The sequence below is a fragment of the Heptranchias perlo genome, chromosome 10, assembly GCF_035084215.1.
Source record: "Heptranchias perlo isolate sHepPer1 chromosome 10, sHepPer1.hap1, whole genome shotgun sequence".
Lineage (NCBI taxonomy): Eukaryota > Metazoa > Chordata > Chondrichthyes > Hexanchiformes > Hexanchidae > Heptranchias > Heptranchias perlo.
In genome coordinates this window covers 48318273-48335816 of record NC_090334.1, presented here as the reverse complement: position 1 = coordinate 48335816, position 17544 = coordinate 48318273, and the positions used below count along the sequence as shown (strand labels likewise).

The following is a 17544-nucleotide window of genomic DNA, read 5'->3' as shown; positions in this document are numbered from 1 at the left end:
TCTTGGAATGTGGGAAATCGCTGGCAACTTGGCATTTATTGCCAGTTTCTAATGCACACCCAGAATTGTACCATTTCTGTTTATAATTCTTAACTCTATCCAGTGATTCTGTCTTAATGCAACTTTTTGTTTATTCGTTCATGGGATGTGGGCGTCGCTGGCAAGGCCAGCATTCACTGTCCATCCCTAATTGCCCTTGAGAAGGTGGTAGTGAGCCACCTTCTTGAAGCGCTGCAGTCCATGTGGTGAAGGTTCTCCCACAGTGCTGTTAGATAGAGAGTTCCAGGATTTTGACCCAGCGACGATGGAGAAACGGCGATATATTTCCAAGTCGGGATGGTGTGTGACTTGGGGGGACATCCAGGACATCCTTGTGTTCTGGTGATTATAGAAATCTTTATTAATATTACTATTTCATCTCCTTTTTCCCCCTCCCTATCTCTTTTGATAATGTTAGAACCAGGAATATTAAGTTCCCAGTCCCTTCCAAACCTTAGCCACATCTCAGTCATTGTATACCTGCAGAAGTTCAATTTAAAAATGCTACGACGATTCCAATAATACTGTACAGAATACAAGGACTTCTACAAGCTTCTACTAAACTGATTGGCAGACAAGCCAGAAAATGTTAGTGAAGACTCAGCCTGAAGGAGCACACCATGGCCAAGCTCTCAAGGGAACCTGAAACCCTTGTTACAATCAAATTCACCCATTTGCAATCATGTTTACCTTCTATGGAGCCAAACAATGTCAGATTGTGGAATTAATTCAGGTTTAACAAGATTAAAAAGTCATATCCAGTTGATCAAACATTCCATGGCCCCAAAAATATTCCTAAGTGCAGTCATTTGCTAACCAAAGTAAGCATTTAAGCAATATAGTTAAAATTTTACAGTTCAATTCATTATAAATTACATAAACATAGGATCAAAAACAAACTTGCACCTTTAATAAAGGATGTATTTTGTCCACTGGTAAAAGAAGAGGATTCCTCCGTCTACGTTTCTCAATAGCAGACTGTGCATCAGCAATAGCCCATTTGTCAATTGGATGTGGGAAAGTCTTTTGAACACGCTCCTAAGAGGAAAAGGACAGTAAATGTATCCATCTTGGATATAACACATGAAGAATGTCAGCTTAAATAATATCAGAAAACACAAGTTTTACTGCTCTCATTCAAAATTTGAAATGTCTTTAAAAACTTTCACCAATAATTAAGCTATTGCTGTAAATCCCAATGTTCTCCAAAAACAAAAATTGAAAAAGAAATGTCCACATACTCTATATCCAGAATATTTAACTCGGGGCAGCATTACTAAGTTTGTACAGAAGTACAAACAAATTCCAGTGTTAAGTTTTTATACAGGACATTTGGCCCAGAGTAATTTTCTGAAATCAATCTGCTAAAATAACTAGTGAGACTCCAGTTAACTGTGCTTCTGTTACCGAAAAATTTTTGCAGAACAATGTCTTGCGTGAAAGGACATCTCATTACTTAGCTCACTAACATTGGTTGGCTCTCATTTGACATAAATCAACCTTCAGCTAAAGAGGAATTAAATTTATGTCTATTGTACTTGCCTTCATGCCTGTGCTTAAGGGATTGCTGTAATATTTGTGCAAAATTTCAGGAGCTGCAATATTTACCAATTTCCATTAACTATCAGGCAGGTGGTTATAGTATCATCCATTATGGTAAAGAGGTGGCAATTATGATTAAATTAACTGATTCTGTCTACTTAGTATTTAAAGATTTAAAAAAATGAGTGCTGGTATATTTGGAAAAGTGACTCCGAAGTGTTCCCAATTCCAACAAGTGTAACTGAACTGAATTAACAGACCATTTAAACAAAAGTACTCAAGTACACATTCTACTGCTGTTCAATCTACTTCTCATACCATTGACTGAGGATTTGTACGGCTCCATTCTACAAATGACGGTACATTTACCAAGTGAACTATCGGGGAACCATCCATTTTAAGTTCTTACTTTTGCTCTGGGACCATAACAACTACAACTACTAATTTTCTGCTCTGATACCACAGTTTCCAAATTAACCCTTTTCAAGTCACAATTTTGAGTATTTTTTTTAAAAAGTAACTTTACCCCCAACTCTCAATCTATTCTTTTCTAAATTAATCCTCATCAAAAAATTCTCACTTTCATCCTCAAGCTTTAAGACTACGTCTGGATAATTTCAATTAATTGTCCATAAAGAAGAACTTAGTTTTTTTTTCCTCATTGGATAACAGAGTATTTATTTGCACATGGAATTTCAGTTTTTTCTTTCCAAATTTGATACAAACAGGAATATTTTCAAATGATAATCTGATAATTTTTTTTTTACAAAGTACTGGGATATCATAGCTATCAGAAATTGGAACATAAAACACAATAGATTTTGAGATTCCTAAATTAGTTAATTTGAGCTTGACCTTCGAGATCTCACACTGGAGTTCATGTTGCATTTGCTCCAAACTCAATAGAATGAAATCTGCTTTAACTTCTACTGCTAATATGAAATTGGAGTGTGTAATTTAGAGCAGACTATCACTACAGGGTTAAATGCTCAAATACAGTCCATTGAGAATTCAGTCAGGCAGTATAAATATACTATTAGTCACTAAGTTGCTGAGGAGAGACTGATGTGGAGAATCAGATACAAGGATCAATTAATACAGTACAAGAGTACTTTATTTCTGCAGATCACGTTATTGCACCTTCAAAAATTTATGCAAGAAAAGGTTCTGCAGACCTTGTTTGAATTGAGATCAAATGCTGCAACCCACTTAATATAAGACAACTCAAGGACAGATGACATGCAATATGCCATCGTCATAGTCCATTCCCTCATTGTACTGGCATACATCAATCACTGCCAAAATAAAACCAACCCAAGGAGGGTTATATTTTACATTAGAAGTCACATTGCAGCAGATTTGAGAGTCCATTCTGCCATCATGTACCATTCTTACCATAATAAGGGCAATTACTGTGTTTCACACTTCAGTTTAATCACCTATCACACTATCAGTTCCCCCTTTCTTTTATTTGACAAGCTAATCACGTTAAACTAATTAATCATTAACACGAGCCCAAAATTGTGCAGAACACAAACACTTAGTGGGTGCAATTCATTTTTAATCTGTAAAAATACAAAATTCTACCACTCTTACCTCTACATCTTGAACAGTCCGTGGTTGTGCAACACACAGCATATTTAGTAACTGAAGAATCAATTCTTCTATGTAATAGAGGGCATCTTCTTTTGCTGAAAGGGTTGGATGCACCTGCCTCTGAACCTGTATCAAGAAACAAAACTGTAAATATCTTGTCTGAAAAATACTTATTTTAAAAGTTAAATATTTTAACCAGTGAATCTCTCCCTCTGCTCCCACCATTAGAGCCTCAACCCTTCCCTTTCTTGGAGAGGCCCCCAGAATTTCTGGCCTGCTGTCATTTGCAGCAAATTCAGTATCACTCACTGTTGTGGGAAATCACCAAGACTGACCTGAGGGGAGAATCACCTATATCTATGCCAAGCAGAAGGTTCCCCCATATCCAGAAAAGTCTTGAGCACACTACGGACATGCTTGAGGCAGTAATCCATGTCAGGGGGACCCTGAACAACCCACTAATCAATCACTGAAAAAACACTCCTCAGGTAAACTGGAAAATAAATACAAAAGAATCCTCAAGTTCAGCACAGAAAAGTTGCAAATCAGAAAACCAGATGACAAGCCTCACAGAAAAGCAACAGAATTTGTGGGCTACAAAGCAAAAAAAGCAGAGCAAAAATTGAGCTAACCTTTCCCTTCTGTCTGTCCACTCCTATAGGAGGTTAACTCTAAAACCTAGAATTCTTAATCACACCAGGTAAGATCTAAAAGACAGTAAAGTCCCAGGACCTAATGAGTTGCTCACTTATAATTCCACAAACTTCTCCACCCTTAACACCAGTAGACCCATCAAATACAATTACACCAATACACAAAATGGGGAAAAGCACACCTCTTCATGCACATGCTGCAGGTAAATAACCCTTGTAAATAACAACTATAAATCATTAGGTAGAATTCTGACCCATTGTCCCAGAACTGTTCTGTTTAGACCAAAAAGGATTCACATAAAGGCACCAGTTAGGCAACAGTACCTGATGGCTATTCAACATGATGCACTACCAGAACAATGCAGCCACGGCAACCCAGGTACTCTCTCTGATTGCGGAGTATAGAGCATAACCAGGCAAGACAACAATTTCCCCTGGGATAGGACAGCATCAGATCAGCTCCCAAGCAACTCTAAAGTAATGAATTTCACTAAAAACAAAGATACTATGTTCCTACAGCATGTGGAGGTTGCAAACAAAAGTAGTACAAACCTAAGAGGAGAAAGGCCAGTATATTGGAGCCATTACACAAGCTGCAAGGACCAATATACCAAAGGTACTGTCACCTGCTGCAGTTAAATCTAGACAACAACACAGACAGCCTTCCATAAGCCATCAACTGGAACTAAATGGAGAGATGTCCAAAAAGCAGCCATGGAATGAGCAGAATATCTTAATCTACTCCTTGAGCTTCTTCCCTACAAGATGCTAGCAGGAAGCATGTAACCATCCATTTGGCAATCTCCTGCTTAGTCACTAGTTTGCCTTGTATCCCTGCACCACAGGAAATGAATAATTTTCATGACTGCCCAAATTGCTCTGTGCAAGAGACTAATCTAGGCCTCTAAACAGTGCAAATGATGTATGTTTCAGTTCAGACTTGTACTCAGCAGCAGATAAAACAATTCAATAATTTCTTGACCAAATGAAACTGTGAAGCATCAAGTAAAAATTTCAGGTGTGTTCTAAAGATCACCTTGCCAATACGCCAAATCAAATACAGCTGATCGACAAGGGTTTACAAGTCATTAACTCTGCAAACTGAAGCTAATGGCAATAGTGCAATTTCTTATGTCACAAACTCACATTCAAAGTTTCAGTAATGGATACATTAACTTGAGGTTATAAATTGGGATGTGCCATATATACCTTCTCAGGATCGGTGCATTCAGTCACTCCCGTAAGCGATCTGAATGCCTTACTTTTATGGGAGCTGACTCATATTCCCCAAGTCTAATTGCACAACAAGTAGAACAATACCCCCTCATGACCCTTCTTCCTTCCCTTCTTCAATCTCTCCGAAGACAGACTGAGCAAATACTTGGAAAGAGGAGGCTTGACATGAATCATTAAGCTGATTTCATTGCACATTAACATATAAAGCAACAGTTCTGATCAGATTCACTTGGTTCAACTAGTACAGCGTATCTTCATGGAATACTTGTCTTCGCTTTCACACATCAGTGGGATGTCTTGCTTGACTTAATTTCTAACTATCCCCTGCAATGTGTCTCTCACAGCCTTTTGCTGGGTCTCCATGCTTCACAGCTTTCCCTTTGAAAATGTAACTGCCTGCGCATCATCCTGCCTCAAAAACCTGTGCTTGATTGCCTATATTGTGTTTTTTAATTCTCACTGTTCACAGGCAGAATGGGAAGGCCTGTCAGGCCTGCTGCCAAGTGCCCAGTACCAGTCACTCCCCAACACAATGGGTGTGAGATGTTTATCGACTATTGAGACAAACTATTTATTTATAATCTATGAGGAAACATCAAAGCTAGTTCATCGGCATCTTAACTATTGTCTTAGACTTTTTTTTTAAAAACTTGGATGAATAAACTATGCCTATAATCTCTGCAATATCACCTGCCTACCTCACCCCATCCTCTTCCAAGCCTCTGACACTTCCATTCTCAAGTATTCCAATGCTCTCCTAGCCAGCATTCCATCCTCCACCTTGATAGAATCATACCGCACAGGAGGCAGCCATTTGGCCCATCGTGTCCAATTAGTCCCACTCCCCTGCTCTTTCCCCATAGCCCTGCAAATTTTCCCTTTTCAAGTATTTATCCAATTCCCTTTTGAAAGTTGCTACTGAATCTGCTTCCACCCCCCTTCCGGGCAGTGCATTCCAGGCCATAACAACTCGCCGTGCAAAAAAACCTCACATCTCCCCTCTCCTATTCTGTATTAAACCTCATTACCTCTGTTCTCACTGACCTACATTGGCTCATGCAGTCCCAATGCCTCAAAGTTTAAAATTCTCATTCTTGTGTTTAAACCCCTTTGTGGCTTTGCCCCTCCCTATCTGTAACTTCTTCCAACCACCACACCCACCCCCCCACACCCACCTCTCCATTCCTCCGACTCTGGCCTCTTGTGCATCTTCCCCATCTTTTACCATTACAACTACTACTTGCATTTATGTAACACCATAAACATAGCAAAACATCCCAAGGTGTTTCACAGGATCATAATCAGACAAAAATTTACATCGAGCCAAAGGAGAAGATATGAGGGAAGGTAAATAAAAGCTTGGTCAAAGAGGTAGGTTTTTAAAGGAGCGTCGGAGAGGTGAAGCCGGAGAGGTGAAGCCGGAGAGGTTTGGGGAGGGCATTCCAGAACTTTGGGCAAAGATGACTGAAGGCACAGCTGCCAATGGTGGGGTGAAGGGAGCAAGGGATACACGAGAGGACAGAGTTGGAGAAACACAGAGTTCTAAGAAGGTTACAAGGGTTTGCCCAATACTATGTCAGCCCCCATGATCAACATGATTAATTCAATGGCTGAGTATATCCAAACTTTTGGTACTATTGATCAAGAGGCTCGGGGTCATCCTTTGTATGGTGGGTTTCCCAGGGGAAAGGCCTGAAGTGCAATTGTTGAGTCTGCGACTCAAGTAGAAAAGTTCTGCAAAGTCTACTGTAAGGTCTCGTCTAGGGTTAGCTATTGATAATTTGCACATCAACCTACGACAGCAACTTACATTTATATAGTGCCTTTAACTTAAATAAACGTTCTAAGGAGTTTCATAATTAGTACAAGCAAATGTAGGCCAACCCAGGCAGGAAAAGATTAGGAGAAATGGCTGAAAGCTGGGTCAAATAAATGGTTTTAGAGAAAGTTTTAAAGGGAGAGAGGCAGAAAGGCAGAGAGGCTTAAGGAGGTAGTTCCAGACAGCATGACTGAGGGAACCGAAGACTCCGCTACTAATGATTCGGTGAAAAGAGGGAGCGAAGAGATGCTGTGGAAGAAATGCTGGGAATCCAAGAAGGATTAAAGCTATTGAAATATGAGGCTTACGTGAAACAAGACAGTCTTACAGAAACTGGGGAAGCATAAGCTATCAAGACCACAGGCCCAGGAGATAAATATGTCACTACTTATCTGAAAGAATGTAAACTTGTGTTAGAAAAAGTGAAATCGCTATCTGGTATGTCTGGGTACCGTCATCATTAACCGTAGGTCATTTGGGGTGTTCGAGGTGAAAGAAGTGAACTCTAGCATGTGTCACTCAGATCGATCACTTGAACTGAGGAAGTTTTTTTTGAAAATCAAAGATATATAAGATGTTTTTGACACAAAAAGTTCATTCTTTGTTTTTATATTAGTTCTTGTGGTAGTAGGAGTTCTTTGTCTAAAGTATGTAGAAGGTTGTCTCTGTTAAAAGGGGAAAAGTGCATCTGAGAGAAAGCGAGAAAGAAAGCGAGAGAGACCATGATTACAGAAGTTAAAATTGGACAGCTGTACCAGTCAGATATAGGCATGTCACTTACATGTACCAATTTCCCGGAGATCAAGGGTGGCGAGATTTAGAGGGAAGGATAACACCTACACAAACAGGGTTCATCACTCTGACATCTCAGAAGGCTAACACCATCATTCCACAGGAGACAAGGCAACCAGCTCATCTCCACCCAGCTCATAAGGACAAAGTTGTATAAGTTCTGGAAACATTGCTAACCATAAGCATACAGACTTTAATATATGCAATAGAGAGGCTATCTAATGCTCTTAATTTGTCAGCTATCTAAAGAATCTAACCCCAAATTAATCTCACCAAATTATATCCAAGTCAGCCATTGGTCTCAACTGTAAACTGATAATCAGAAATCATAGGAACATAGGAACAGGAGTAGGCCATTCAGCCCCTCGTGCCTGCTCCGCCATTTGATAAGATCATGACTGATCTGTGATCTAACTCCATATACCCGCCTTTGGCCCATATCCCTTAATACCTTTGGTTGCCAAAAAGCTATCTATCTCACATTTAAATTTAGCAATTGAGCTAGTATCAATTGCCGTTTGCAGAAGAGTTTTCCAAACTTCTACCACCCTTTGTGTAGAAATGTTTTCTAATCTCGCTCCTGAAAGGTCTGGCTCTAATTTTTAGACTGTGCCCCCTACTCCTAGAATCCCCAACCAGCGGAAATAGTTTCTCTCTACCCACCCTATCCGTTCCCCTTAATATTTTATAAACTTCGATCAGATCACCCCTTAACCTTCGAAACTCCAGAGAATACAACCCCAATTTGTGTAATCTCTCCTCCTAACTTAACCCTTGAAGTCCGGGTATCATTCTAGTAAGCCTACGCTGCACTCCCTCCAAGGCCAATATGTCCTTCCGAAGGTGCGATGCCCAGAACTGCTCACAGTACTCCAGGTGCGGTCTAACCAGGGTTTTGTATAGCTGCAGCATAACTTCTGCCCCCTTGTACTCTAGTCCTCTAGATATAAAGGCCAGTTAATGCTGAATTACCATGACATAACCAAAATGCCTTTGTAAATTCTTATTCCTTTTTCAGCTAACCCTATCTACTAATAATTTGTATATTCAATGTTCAAGTGCTGCTAATTATGATTTTGAGGTTTATAAACAATTATTAGTTCATGACTTCATTGTCCAGTTTCATCTTTGATGATTTGACAAGAAAGGATTAATTCACTCAGTAGCTTGTGCGCATCCCAATGAGAAGTTGGTAGTGTAACTGCTAAAATAATCCAAACTGGTTGATGTAAGGCATTTCAGCGAGTTAAATTTAAGCATCAATCACCCTTAGGCATAGACTGGGTGTTGAATCCAGATGGTTCTTTGACTAAGTGTTAAGGTAAAGGGTTATGGATTTGTCTAGTGCTCTTGATGAATATTCTTGTCAGAGTAACAATCTTACAATGCACAGGAGGCTGATAACAGAGGGCTGGAGGAGATTACAGACATAGGACGAGGTGAGGCCAAAGATGGATTTATGGATAAGGATGGCAATTCTAAATTTAATTCATTGGGTGATGGAGTCAAAGTAGGTCAGGGAAGATAAAGGTGATGGGTAAGCAGGACAGGATCTGCATACAAAGTTCTGGACAAGTTGGTGTTTATGGAGGGTGAAAAATGAGAGCCCAGCCCAGACAGAATCAGAGTAGTCAAGTCTGAATATGACAAAGTTGTGTATTAGGGTTTCAGGAGGAGTCCACTCGCAGCATGCGCAACACATCTTTGCAATTCTGCATTCTTCCTTGGAGCAAGTGGCAGCTCCAAGGACAACTGCAGTGGGGAAGACTGTCGTTCCAACCTCCAAAAGATTGGCACTTCAAATTGGTCGACCATCTGTCTTCCTTTCACTCGTTTCATTTTGCCCAATTAATGGAATGCTGTCAATTCTAACATTATTCATTTCAAATGCCTCTGCTGCTGCACGTTAGGCATATCATATTGAAATAATATAGTCGCATCAGCCAATCTGCACACAAAATATGCAACTTAACATTTAAATCAGTTGAATTAAGCTATTCTATTAGCTTAGAGGGTAACAGTATATCAAGTAAAATCAGTTCAGGAAAGTTGAAGCATTCATATTCATCCTCGCTCTCACCCAAACCCTCAAAAAATTCTCTCTTCTGCAACTACTTTTTTCTATGCTGATCTCTAAGTGAGCAGAGGAAGCCAGGTACCCTAGCTTCTACCTTAACGTCACTTCAAAGGCCAACCAACAGGAAATATATTCCCCATCATTCAATGGTCGGCACATTATTTTTACAAAAGGAGCAATCGTCATAATTAAAAACATCCATTAAGTATTATAGTACAGTTGTGTACCTTGCAGACTTAAAAAAAAAATTCTAGCCTACAGCCAAAAACGCAAACAAACATTCAGAAGATAAATCAGGTGTTTACTAGATTCAAATAATGATTATTAAAAAAAACTCAATCTTTAACAGTCATTACAACAGCCAGATACATGCTTCTCAGGGTCACTGATCTGGATCGGCTCCAAGGCCAAAGGTGAGGCAGTAGACGAGAGCTGTCTAAGCCAACAATGGATAGCCAACTACGGAGATAAAGAAATCCATTAATTTCTTGCACTTGGCACTGGAGATAAAGATGACGGCAGTTGGAAGAGAGGTTGAAGCAGGCAGTTTATGGTGTACAGAGGAGTTCAAGATTGTCCTCCATAATGATTCTAGAAAAGGAGGACTTAGCTGGCAAGAAGAGGAGGCAATATTGCTTGAGGTAGTCAAGCCAGACGAGCCAGACTTGACGTGGGTAAAATCAGGTCTGTTGCATGTTATTTATGGTCAAGCCTGCAGCACTTGGATTTAAACAGCTCACATCACATTTTTACGATGCTTTAACATTCTTTAATACTACTACTTCTACTGTGCATTTAGATCCTTTCATTTAAAAAAATCAGTGCAAATCTAAGGAAGTCTTCAAAGATTCTTCCAGACAGTAATCAAAAAGACAGACGTTGAGGTTGGAATTTCCACAGCAATTCTTAACCATCGCTTTTTTGGCGTGGGAATTTTAAAAAACCGTGAAAGGATAGTGTTTTCTTGTTAAACAGCCAGTTCAAAATTTTTTTTATATGATTACTACATTCCCCAAATATAATGACCATATTCCGAAACCAGATTAGTCATTTCAAACAGTTACGACAAATGCACAATATTGAAGTAAACTGTTTGAATCTACACACTATTGGAAAATATAATTCTGCAGTACTTAAGTAAACTGGTAACCATATATAAATTTAGAATTCACTTGAAACAAGTGGAAGCAACTTAAGTTGAATCAGAATATTGCATTATATAACCCTTCAAGCATTATGGATACGTTTTTTTTTAACACTACTGGATGTTAGGACCTAGTTGTGCTCGGCATGCAAGAATTATATTCCTTGATTTGATACATCAAAAATTAAAAAATTAATCTGTCACATAATTTAATGTCAATCTTCTAGATTTGGGCCATTACCCATTTTGGAAGTGATAGCAAACTTTGAAAAATAAGTGCCTTTCTAGTCCCTTTAAACCACCTTTTTTCCCACAAATGCCTAAAATGAACTTTTCATTTCACATAAGATAAACTTTTAAATTGGAGTTTTAATTTTGTTAAACTGTGTCAAGTAAAGAAAAGGACATCAGAAAGGCGGTGAATGCTGAAGTGGTTGAGAGCGAGATGAGCAATATTGGGCCGGAATTTGCTGTCAAAATAACGGTGAGGCTAATGGTGCTTTCCATTATTTATGCGCAAATAGTACAGCAACTTCAGGCAAGGGGCAGATGCACAGTTAAATGCCAATATGCAAAGTTGCTGTCAGAGTTGGGCCGCTCCTCCGTTAGCTTTGTGAAAGCAGCATCTCGCTGTCTGCCTCACCGCTGAAATGTATTGGATGGCGTGAAGTTGCTGCATTTGCACGATAGATATGAACTAAACTCGCCACAGAAAGTAATTGTCTTGTAATTTCAAGTTTAAGTACCCTTTTAACAACATGATAAGTGTTAATTACTGCCAATCAACATCCCTGGCACTGAAAATTAACCATTACAACTGTGGAGTCTCATTCCTTCAGGTATTAATTGTTGTTGGAGATTTTTTAAATGTCAAATTATTAAAACTTCCAATTTTTTTTTTACTTCTCCTTTCTGACTCTTTTTCTCTCTCTCTCAATCCAATCTTTCTTTCCCTCTCTTCAGTTCTCTTTCTGTACCTGGTTTGACATTGAATTCCCCCACTCCAATTTACACTTCCTTCTCAGTCCTTGCGCTGTTAATTTCACAATCCTTCAATCTGATTAGTTAAGGAAATACACAGTTGCTTGCCCTGTTCTCTCAGGTCCCAGATATGCTGTTTCCCTCGCTGTGCCTTTATCAGCTCGCACTTTCAGCAACTTGCCATGCAAAAAATTAAAAAACCTAAACATGCACGGCAAGTCTAACTAGCGGCAGGCACTGTTAGATGCCCTGCTGCAGCAAAATCTGGGCCATTGTGTTGAATAAAAGGAAAATTCTAGTTAAGTTAGTTAGACTAAAGGAAGACAAAGTGCCAGGGACTGATGAGATGTAGCCTAGGATCTTGAGGGAGAAGAGGGAGGAAATTGCAGAGACTCCAGAAATTATATTTCAGGGCACTGATGAATGTGAACATATGCCGGAGGATGGAGCATGGCCACATAATGCCCATTTTTTTTAAAAGGGAGACAGAACTAATCCATGTAATTACAGGCCAGTTAGTTTACCATCTGTGGTAGGGAAAATTTTAGTCTTTAGGGACGAAATTATCACATATCCAGATAATGAGAAAATAGCCAGGATGGATTTCAAAAAGGAGAATCATGTTTGACAAATCACAGAATTCTTTGAGGAGAGGATAGGCATGGCTAAGGAGGAAATGCAGTGGACATAGTGTAAATGGACTTTAGTAAAGCCTTTGACAAGATGCCACAGAGCAGATTATTAGAGAAGATTAAGGAGTATAGAATTAGGGGAGGGGAAGGATGGCAAACTGGATTAAAAATTGGTTAGAAGGGATCAAACAGAGGAGCAAAAGGCAACTTCTCAGAGTGGTTGGAAGTGGGTAGTAGTGTCCCACAGGGGTCAATTCTAGGGCCGTTTTATGCACTGTGTCTATCAACAATTTAGATATAAGCAGAGAGGGAGTGGTGTTGAAATTTGCAGATGATATCAAAATAGTAAGTATAGTTCATCCTATAGAAGACCAAAGGAAGCTTCAAAGGGATATTGATAAGATGGGGAGAATGGGCTATAAAGTGGCAGATGGACTTCAATGTCAGTAAGTGTGGGGTGATGCATTTTGGTTAAAAAAACACAGCAGTAATTATACACTGGTTGGAAGTAGGTTTGGCGCTGTGGAAGACCAGCGTGTTTTGGGGGTACAGGATCATAGAACATCAGGTTGGTAAGGCTGTAAACAAAATCGAATGGAAATCTAGGTTTTATCACAAGATCTTTAGAATGTGAAAGCCAAGAGTTAATGATGAACCTATATAAAACCTTAATAAGTCCGCCATTACAGTACTTTGTGCAGTATTGGGCTCTACATTATAGGAAGGGTATTGAGTCTTGAGAGGGTACAACTAGGATGTTGTCTGGTATAAGGAAATACAAGCATGAAGACAGACTTGAAAAATTGGGGCTTTTTTAAAAATTAGAAACGCAGATAGTGGAGCGAAATGATAGTGGTGTTTAAAATTATTAAAGCATAGAATCATAGGGTGGTTATAGCACGGAAGGAGGCCATTCAGCCCATCGAGTCCATGCCAGCTCTCTGCAAGAGCAATCTTGTTAGTCCCGCTCCCCGCCCTTTCTCCGTAACTCTGCAAATTTTTTCCCTTCAAGTATTTATTCAATTCCCTTTTGAAAGCCACGATTGAATCTGCCTCCAACACCCCCTCAGGCAGTGCATTCCAGATCAGAACCACTCCACGTAACTGAAGTCCTTCATCCCTCGAACCAGTCTAGTAAATCTCTTCTGCACCCTCTCTAAGGCCTTCACATCCATCCTAAAGTGCGGAGCCCAGAATTGGACACAATAATGCTCCAGTTGTGGCCAAACCAGTGTTTTATAAAGGTGCATCATAACTTCCTTGCTTTTGTACTCTATGCCTCTATTTATAAAGTCCAGGATCCTGTATGCTTTTCTAACCGCTTTCTCAACCTGCCCTGCCACCTTCAACGATTTGTGCACATATACCCCCAGAACTCTCTGTTCCTGCACCCCTTTTAGAATTGTACCCTTCAGGTTTATATTGCTTCTCCTCATTCTTCCTACCAAATTGGATCACTTCACACTTCTCTGCGTTAAAAATTTCATCTGCCACGTGTCCGCCCATTCCACCAGAATAATGATAGACTTCAAGTGGAAGTCTATCACTATCCTCCTCACTGTTCACTACCCTTCCAAGTTTTGTGTCATCTGCAAATTGTGAAATTGTGTCCTGAAAACCCAAGTCCAAGTCATTAATATATATCAAGAAAAGCAGTGGTCCTAGTACCGATCCCTGGGGAACACCACCGTACACCTCCCTCCAGTCCAAAAAAAGAACCATTCACCACTACTCTCTGTTTCCTGTTACTTAGCCAATTTTGTATCTATGATGCCACTACCCCTTTTATTCCATGGGCTTCAACTTTGATAAAGTGTCACATAATAGGCTTGTTATCAAAATGCCTTTTGGAAGTCCATATACACATCAACTGCATTGCCCTCATCAACCCTCTCTGTTACCTCATCAAAAAACTCAATCAAGTTAGTTAAACACGATTTGCCTTTAACAAGGAAATGCTGGATTTCCTTCATTAATTCACACTCGTCCAAGTGACTGTTAATTTTGTCCCGGATTATCATTTCTAAAAGTTTCCCCACCACCGAGGTTAAACTGACTGGCCTGTAGTTGCTAAATTTATCCTTACACTCTTTTTTGAACAAGGGCGTAACATTTGTAATTCTCCAGTCTCTGGCACCACCCCTGCATTTAAAGGATGATTGGAAGACTGGAAGTACCTTTGCAATTTCCAACTTTACTTTCCTCAGCAACCTAGGATGCATCCCATCCAGACCAGGTGACTTATCTACTTTAAGTACAGCCAGCCTTTCTAGTACCTCCTCTATCAATTTTTAGCCCATCCAGTATCTCAACTACCTCTTCTTGTACTGTGACTTTAGCAGCATCTTCTTCCTTGGTAAAGACAGATGCAAAATATTCATTTAGTACCACAGCCATGCCTCTGCCTCCATACGTAAATCTCCTTTTTGGTCCCTATTCGGCCCCACCCCTTCTCTTACTATTGTTTACTGTTTACATGCCTACAGAAGACTTTTGGATTCCCTTTTATGTTAGCTGCCAGTCTACTCTCATACTCTCTTTTTGCCCCTCTTATTTCCATTTTCACTTCCCCTCTGAACTTTCTATATTCAGCCTGGTTCTCACTTGTATTATCAGCCTGACATCTGTCATACACCCACTTTTTCTGCTTCATCTTACTATCTATCCAGGGAGCTCTGGCTTTAGTTGCCCTATCTTTTCCTCTCATAGAAATGTACCTACACTGTACCCGAACCATGTCCTCTTTAAAGGCCGTCCATTGTTCAATTACAGTTTTGCCTGACAATCTTTGATTCCAATTTACCTGGGCCAGATCCATTCTCATCCCACTGAAATTGGCCCTCCTCCAATTGAGTATTTTTACTTTAGAGTGGTCCGTGTCCTTTTCCATAGCTATTCTAAACCTTATGATACGGTTCCCTAAATGTTCCCCCACTGACATTAGCTCCACTTGGTCCACATCATTCCCTAGAACCAAGTCCAGCAATGCCTCCTTCCTCATTGGGCCGGAAACGTACTGGTCAAGAAAGTTCTCCTGAACACACTTCAAAAATTCCTCCCCCTCTTTGCCCTTTACACTATTACTATCCCAGTCTATATTACGATAGTTGAAGTCCCCCATTATCACTACTCTATGGCTCTTGCACCTCTCTGTAATCTCCCTGAAAATTTGCTCCTCTACATCCTTCCCACTAGTTGGTGGCCTATAGAATACACCAAGTAGTTTAATGGCACCTCTATTGTTTCTTAACGCTAACCAAATAGATTCTGTCCTTGACCCCTCCAGGGCATCCTCTCTCTCCAGCACTGCAACATTCTCCTTAATCAATTCTGCCACGGCCCCTCCTTTCTTTCCTTCCCTACCTTTCCTGAACACCTTGTATCCAGGAATATTTAGTACCCAATCCTGCCCTTTTTTGAGCCAGGTCTCCGTTATCGCCACGACATCATATTCCCATGTGGCTAATTGCGCTGCAGCTCACCAACCTTATTTACTACACTTTGTGCATTTACACACGTCCACTGTAAACCTATCTTAGACTTTCTTGTATTCTCTTAGTCTGATCCCACCTAATACCGTACTATTTCTTACTCCAGTGCTACCTGTCTCTTCCAATCCTTTGTGCATCTTGTTTCTCCTTTCCAATGCTACATCCTGGTGCCTATCCCCCTGCCAAATTAGTTTAAACCCTCCCCCACAGCGCTGGTGAACCTCCCCACAAGGACATTGTTGCCAGCTCTGTTGAGGTGCAACCTGTCCAGCTTGTACAGGTCCCACTTCCCCAGGAATCTAAAGCCCTCCCTCCTGCACTCTCTCTCCAGCCACGCATTCATCTGCTCTATCCTCCTATTTCTATACACTAGCGCATGGCAATGAGAGTAATCCAGAGATTACTACCTTTGAGATTCTGCTTATTAATCTCTTTCCTAGCTCCCTAAAATCTGCCTGCAGGACCTCATCCTTCTTTCTAGCTCTGTCGTTGGTACCGATATAGACCACGACCTGTTCACCCTCCCCCTTCAAAATATGCTGCATGGATGGGCCACGGTAGATAGAAAAATACTGTTTCCAGTAGTTACAGGGTCAAGAACAAAAGGCTATAGATACAAGATTATTTACAACAGATTTTGAACAGAGAGCAAGAGAAACTTCTTTCCAAAGAGTTGTGAAGCTGTGGAATTCACTTCCAGGGTTAACGATTGAGGCAAAAAGATTTTGACAGGTGGAAGAATGAAAAGGCACTAAAGGGACATGGGAACAGGATGGGTAAATGTGATTAGAACTATATGCTTGCATGGAGGGTAAATGCCAATACAGAGTGGTTGGGCCATATGGCCTGTTTCCGTGTTGTTACTTCTATGTACTAGCACAGACTCTTTCAATATTAATATTTCAAACTGGAACTGCTACTTTAAGTTACTTTTGTTTTATGTCAGCTGATACAATTCAGCATAAAATTGTATGGAGACATGTTCAGCTGAATGGTTTTAAATCATGATGTATAGAACATAACCAGAAACATTTTGCAAATAAAATTAAAATCCATATAATGGGACACCTTAGGGCACATGGAAAGAGCCGGTTTTAATCATTACAATACCATTGTTCACACTGATTCCCAAGATAAAAGAACAACTTGTTCCAGTTTTCTTTAATGGCACTTAAACATTAACAAATTTGTTAAAAATGAATGCTATGGTAAACAAATATGCTTTAACAGAACAAGACCATTCAGTCAACCAACATGGATAATGTTTCTTGGGCCAGCTCCCACAACCTGCAAAAAATCCAGAAGACATTCAGGCATGACGCTGCCAATAAACAATACAAAAGAATTTGCAGTGGTAGACAAACTCTATCAGCAGTCATCATTACTTGGGCAAATTTAAATTTCTTCAGCACTGTCTTTGAAGAATTCCTCTCTGCTATAGTATCTGTGGGCAGTTTCAGAGCAGCATTAAGAGCACGAAACAAAGTAAGTAAGGCGACGCAGACACAAATCAGTGGAAAACAGCAAGGAAGAGACTCCTGT

General features: G+C 40.1%; 1 protein-coding gene across 3 annotated transcripts in view; it reads right to left on the bottom strand.

The window, feature by feature from the left end:
- sos2 (son of sevenless homolog 2 (Drosophila)) overlaps positions 1-17544 on the bottom strand; it is a 98541-nt gene that overhangs the window by 54844 nt on the left and 26153 nt on the right. For all 3 annotated transcript variants that reach the window (XM_067991651.1, XM_067991653.1, XM_067991654.1), the window contains exons 2-3: positions 3178-3303; positions 946-1077 (exon numbers count right to left, since the gene is read on the bottom strand). In XM_067991651.1, the coding sequence (XP_067847752.1) occupies positions 946-1077; positions 3178-3303 (258 nt within the window). The remainder of the gene's footprint in view (positions 1-945; positions 1078-3177; positions 3304-17544) is intronic.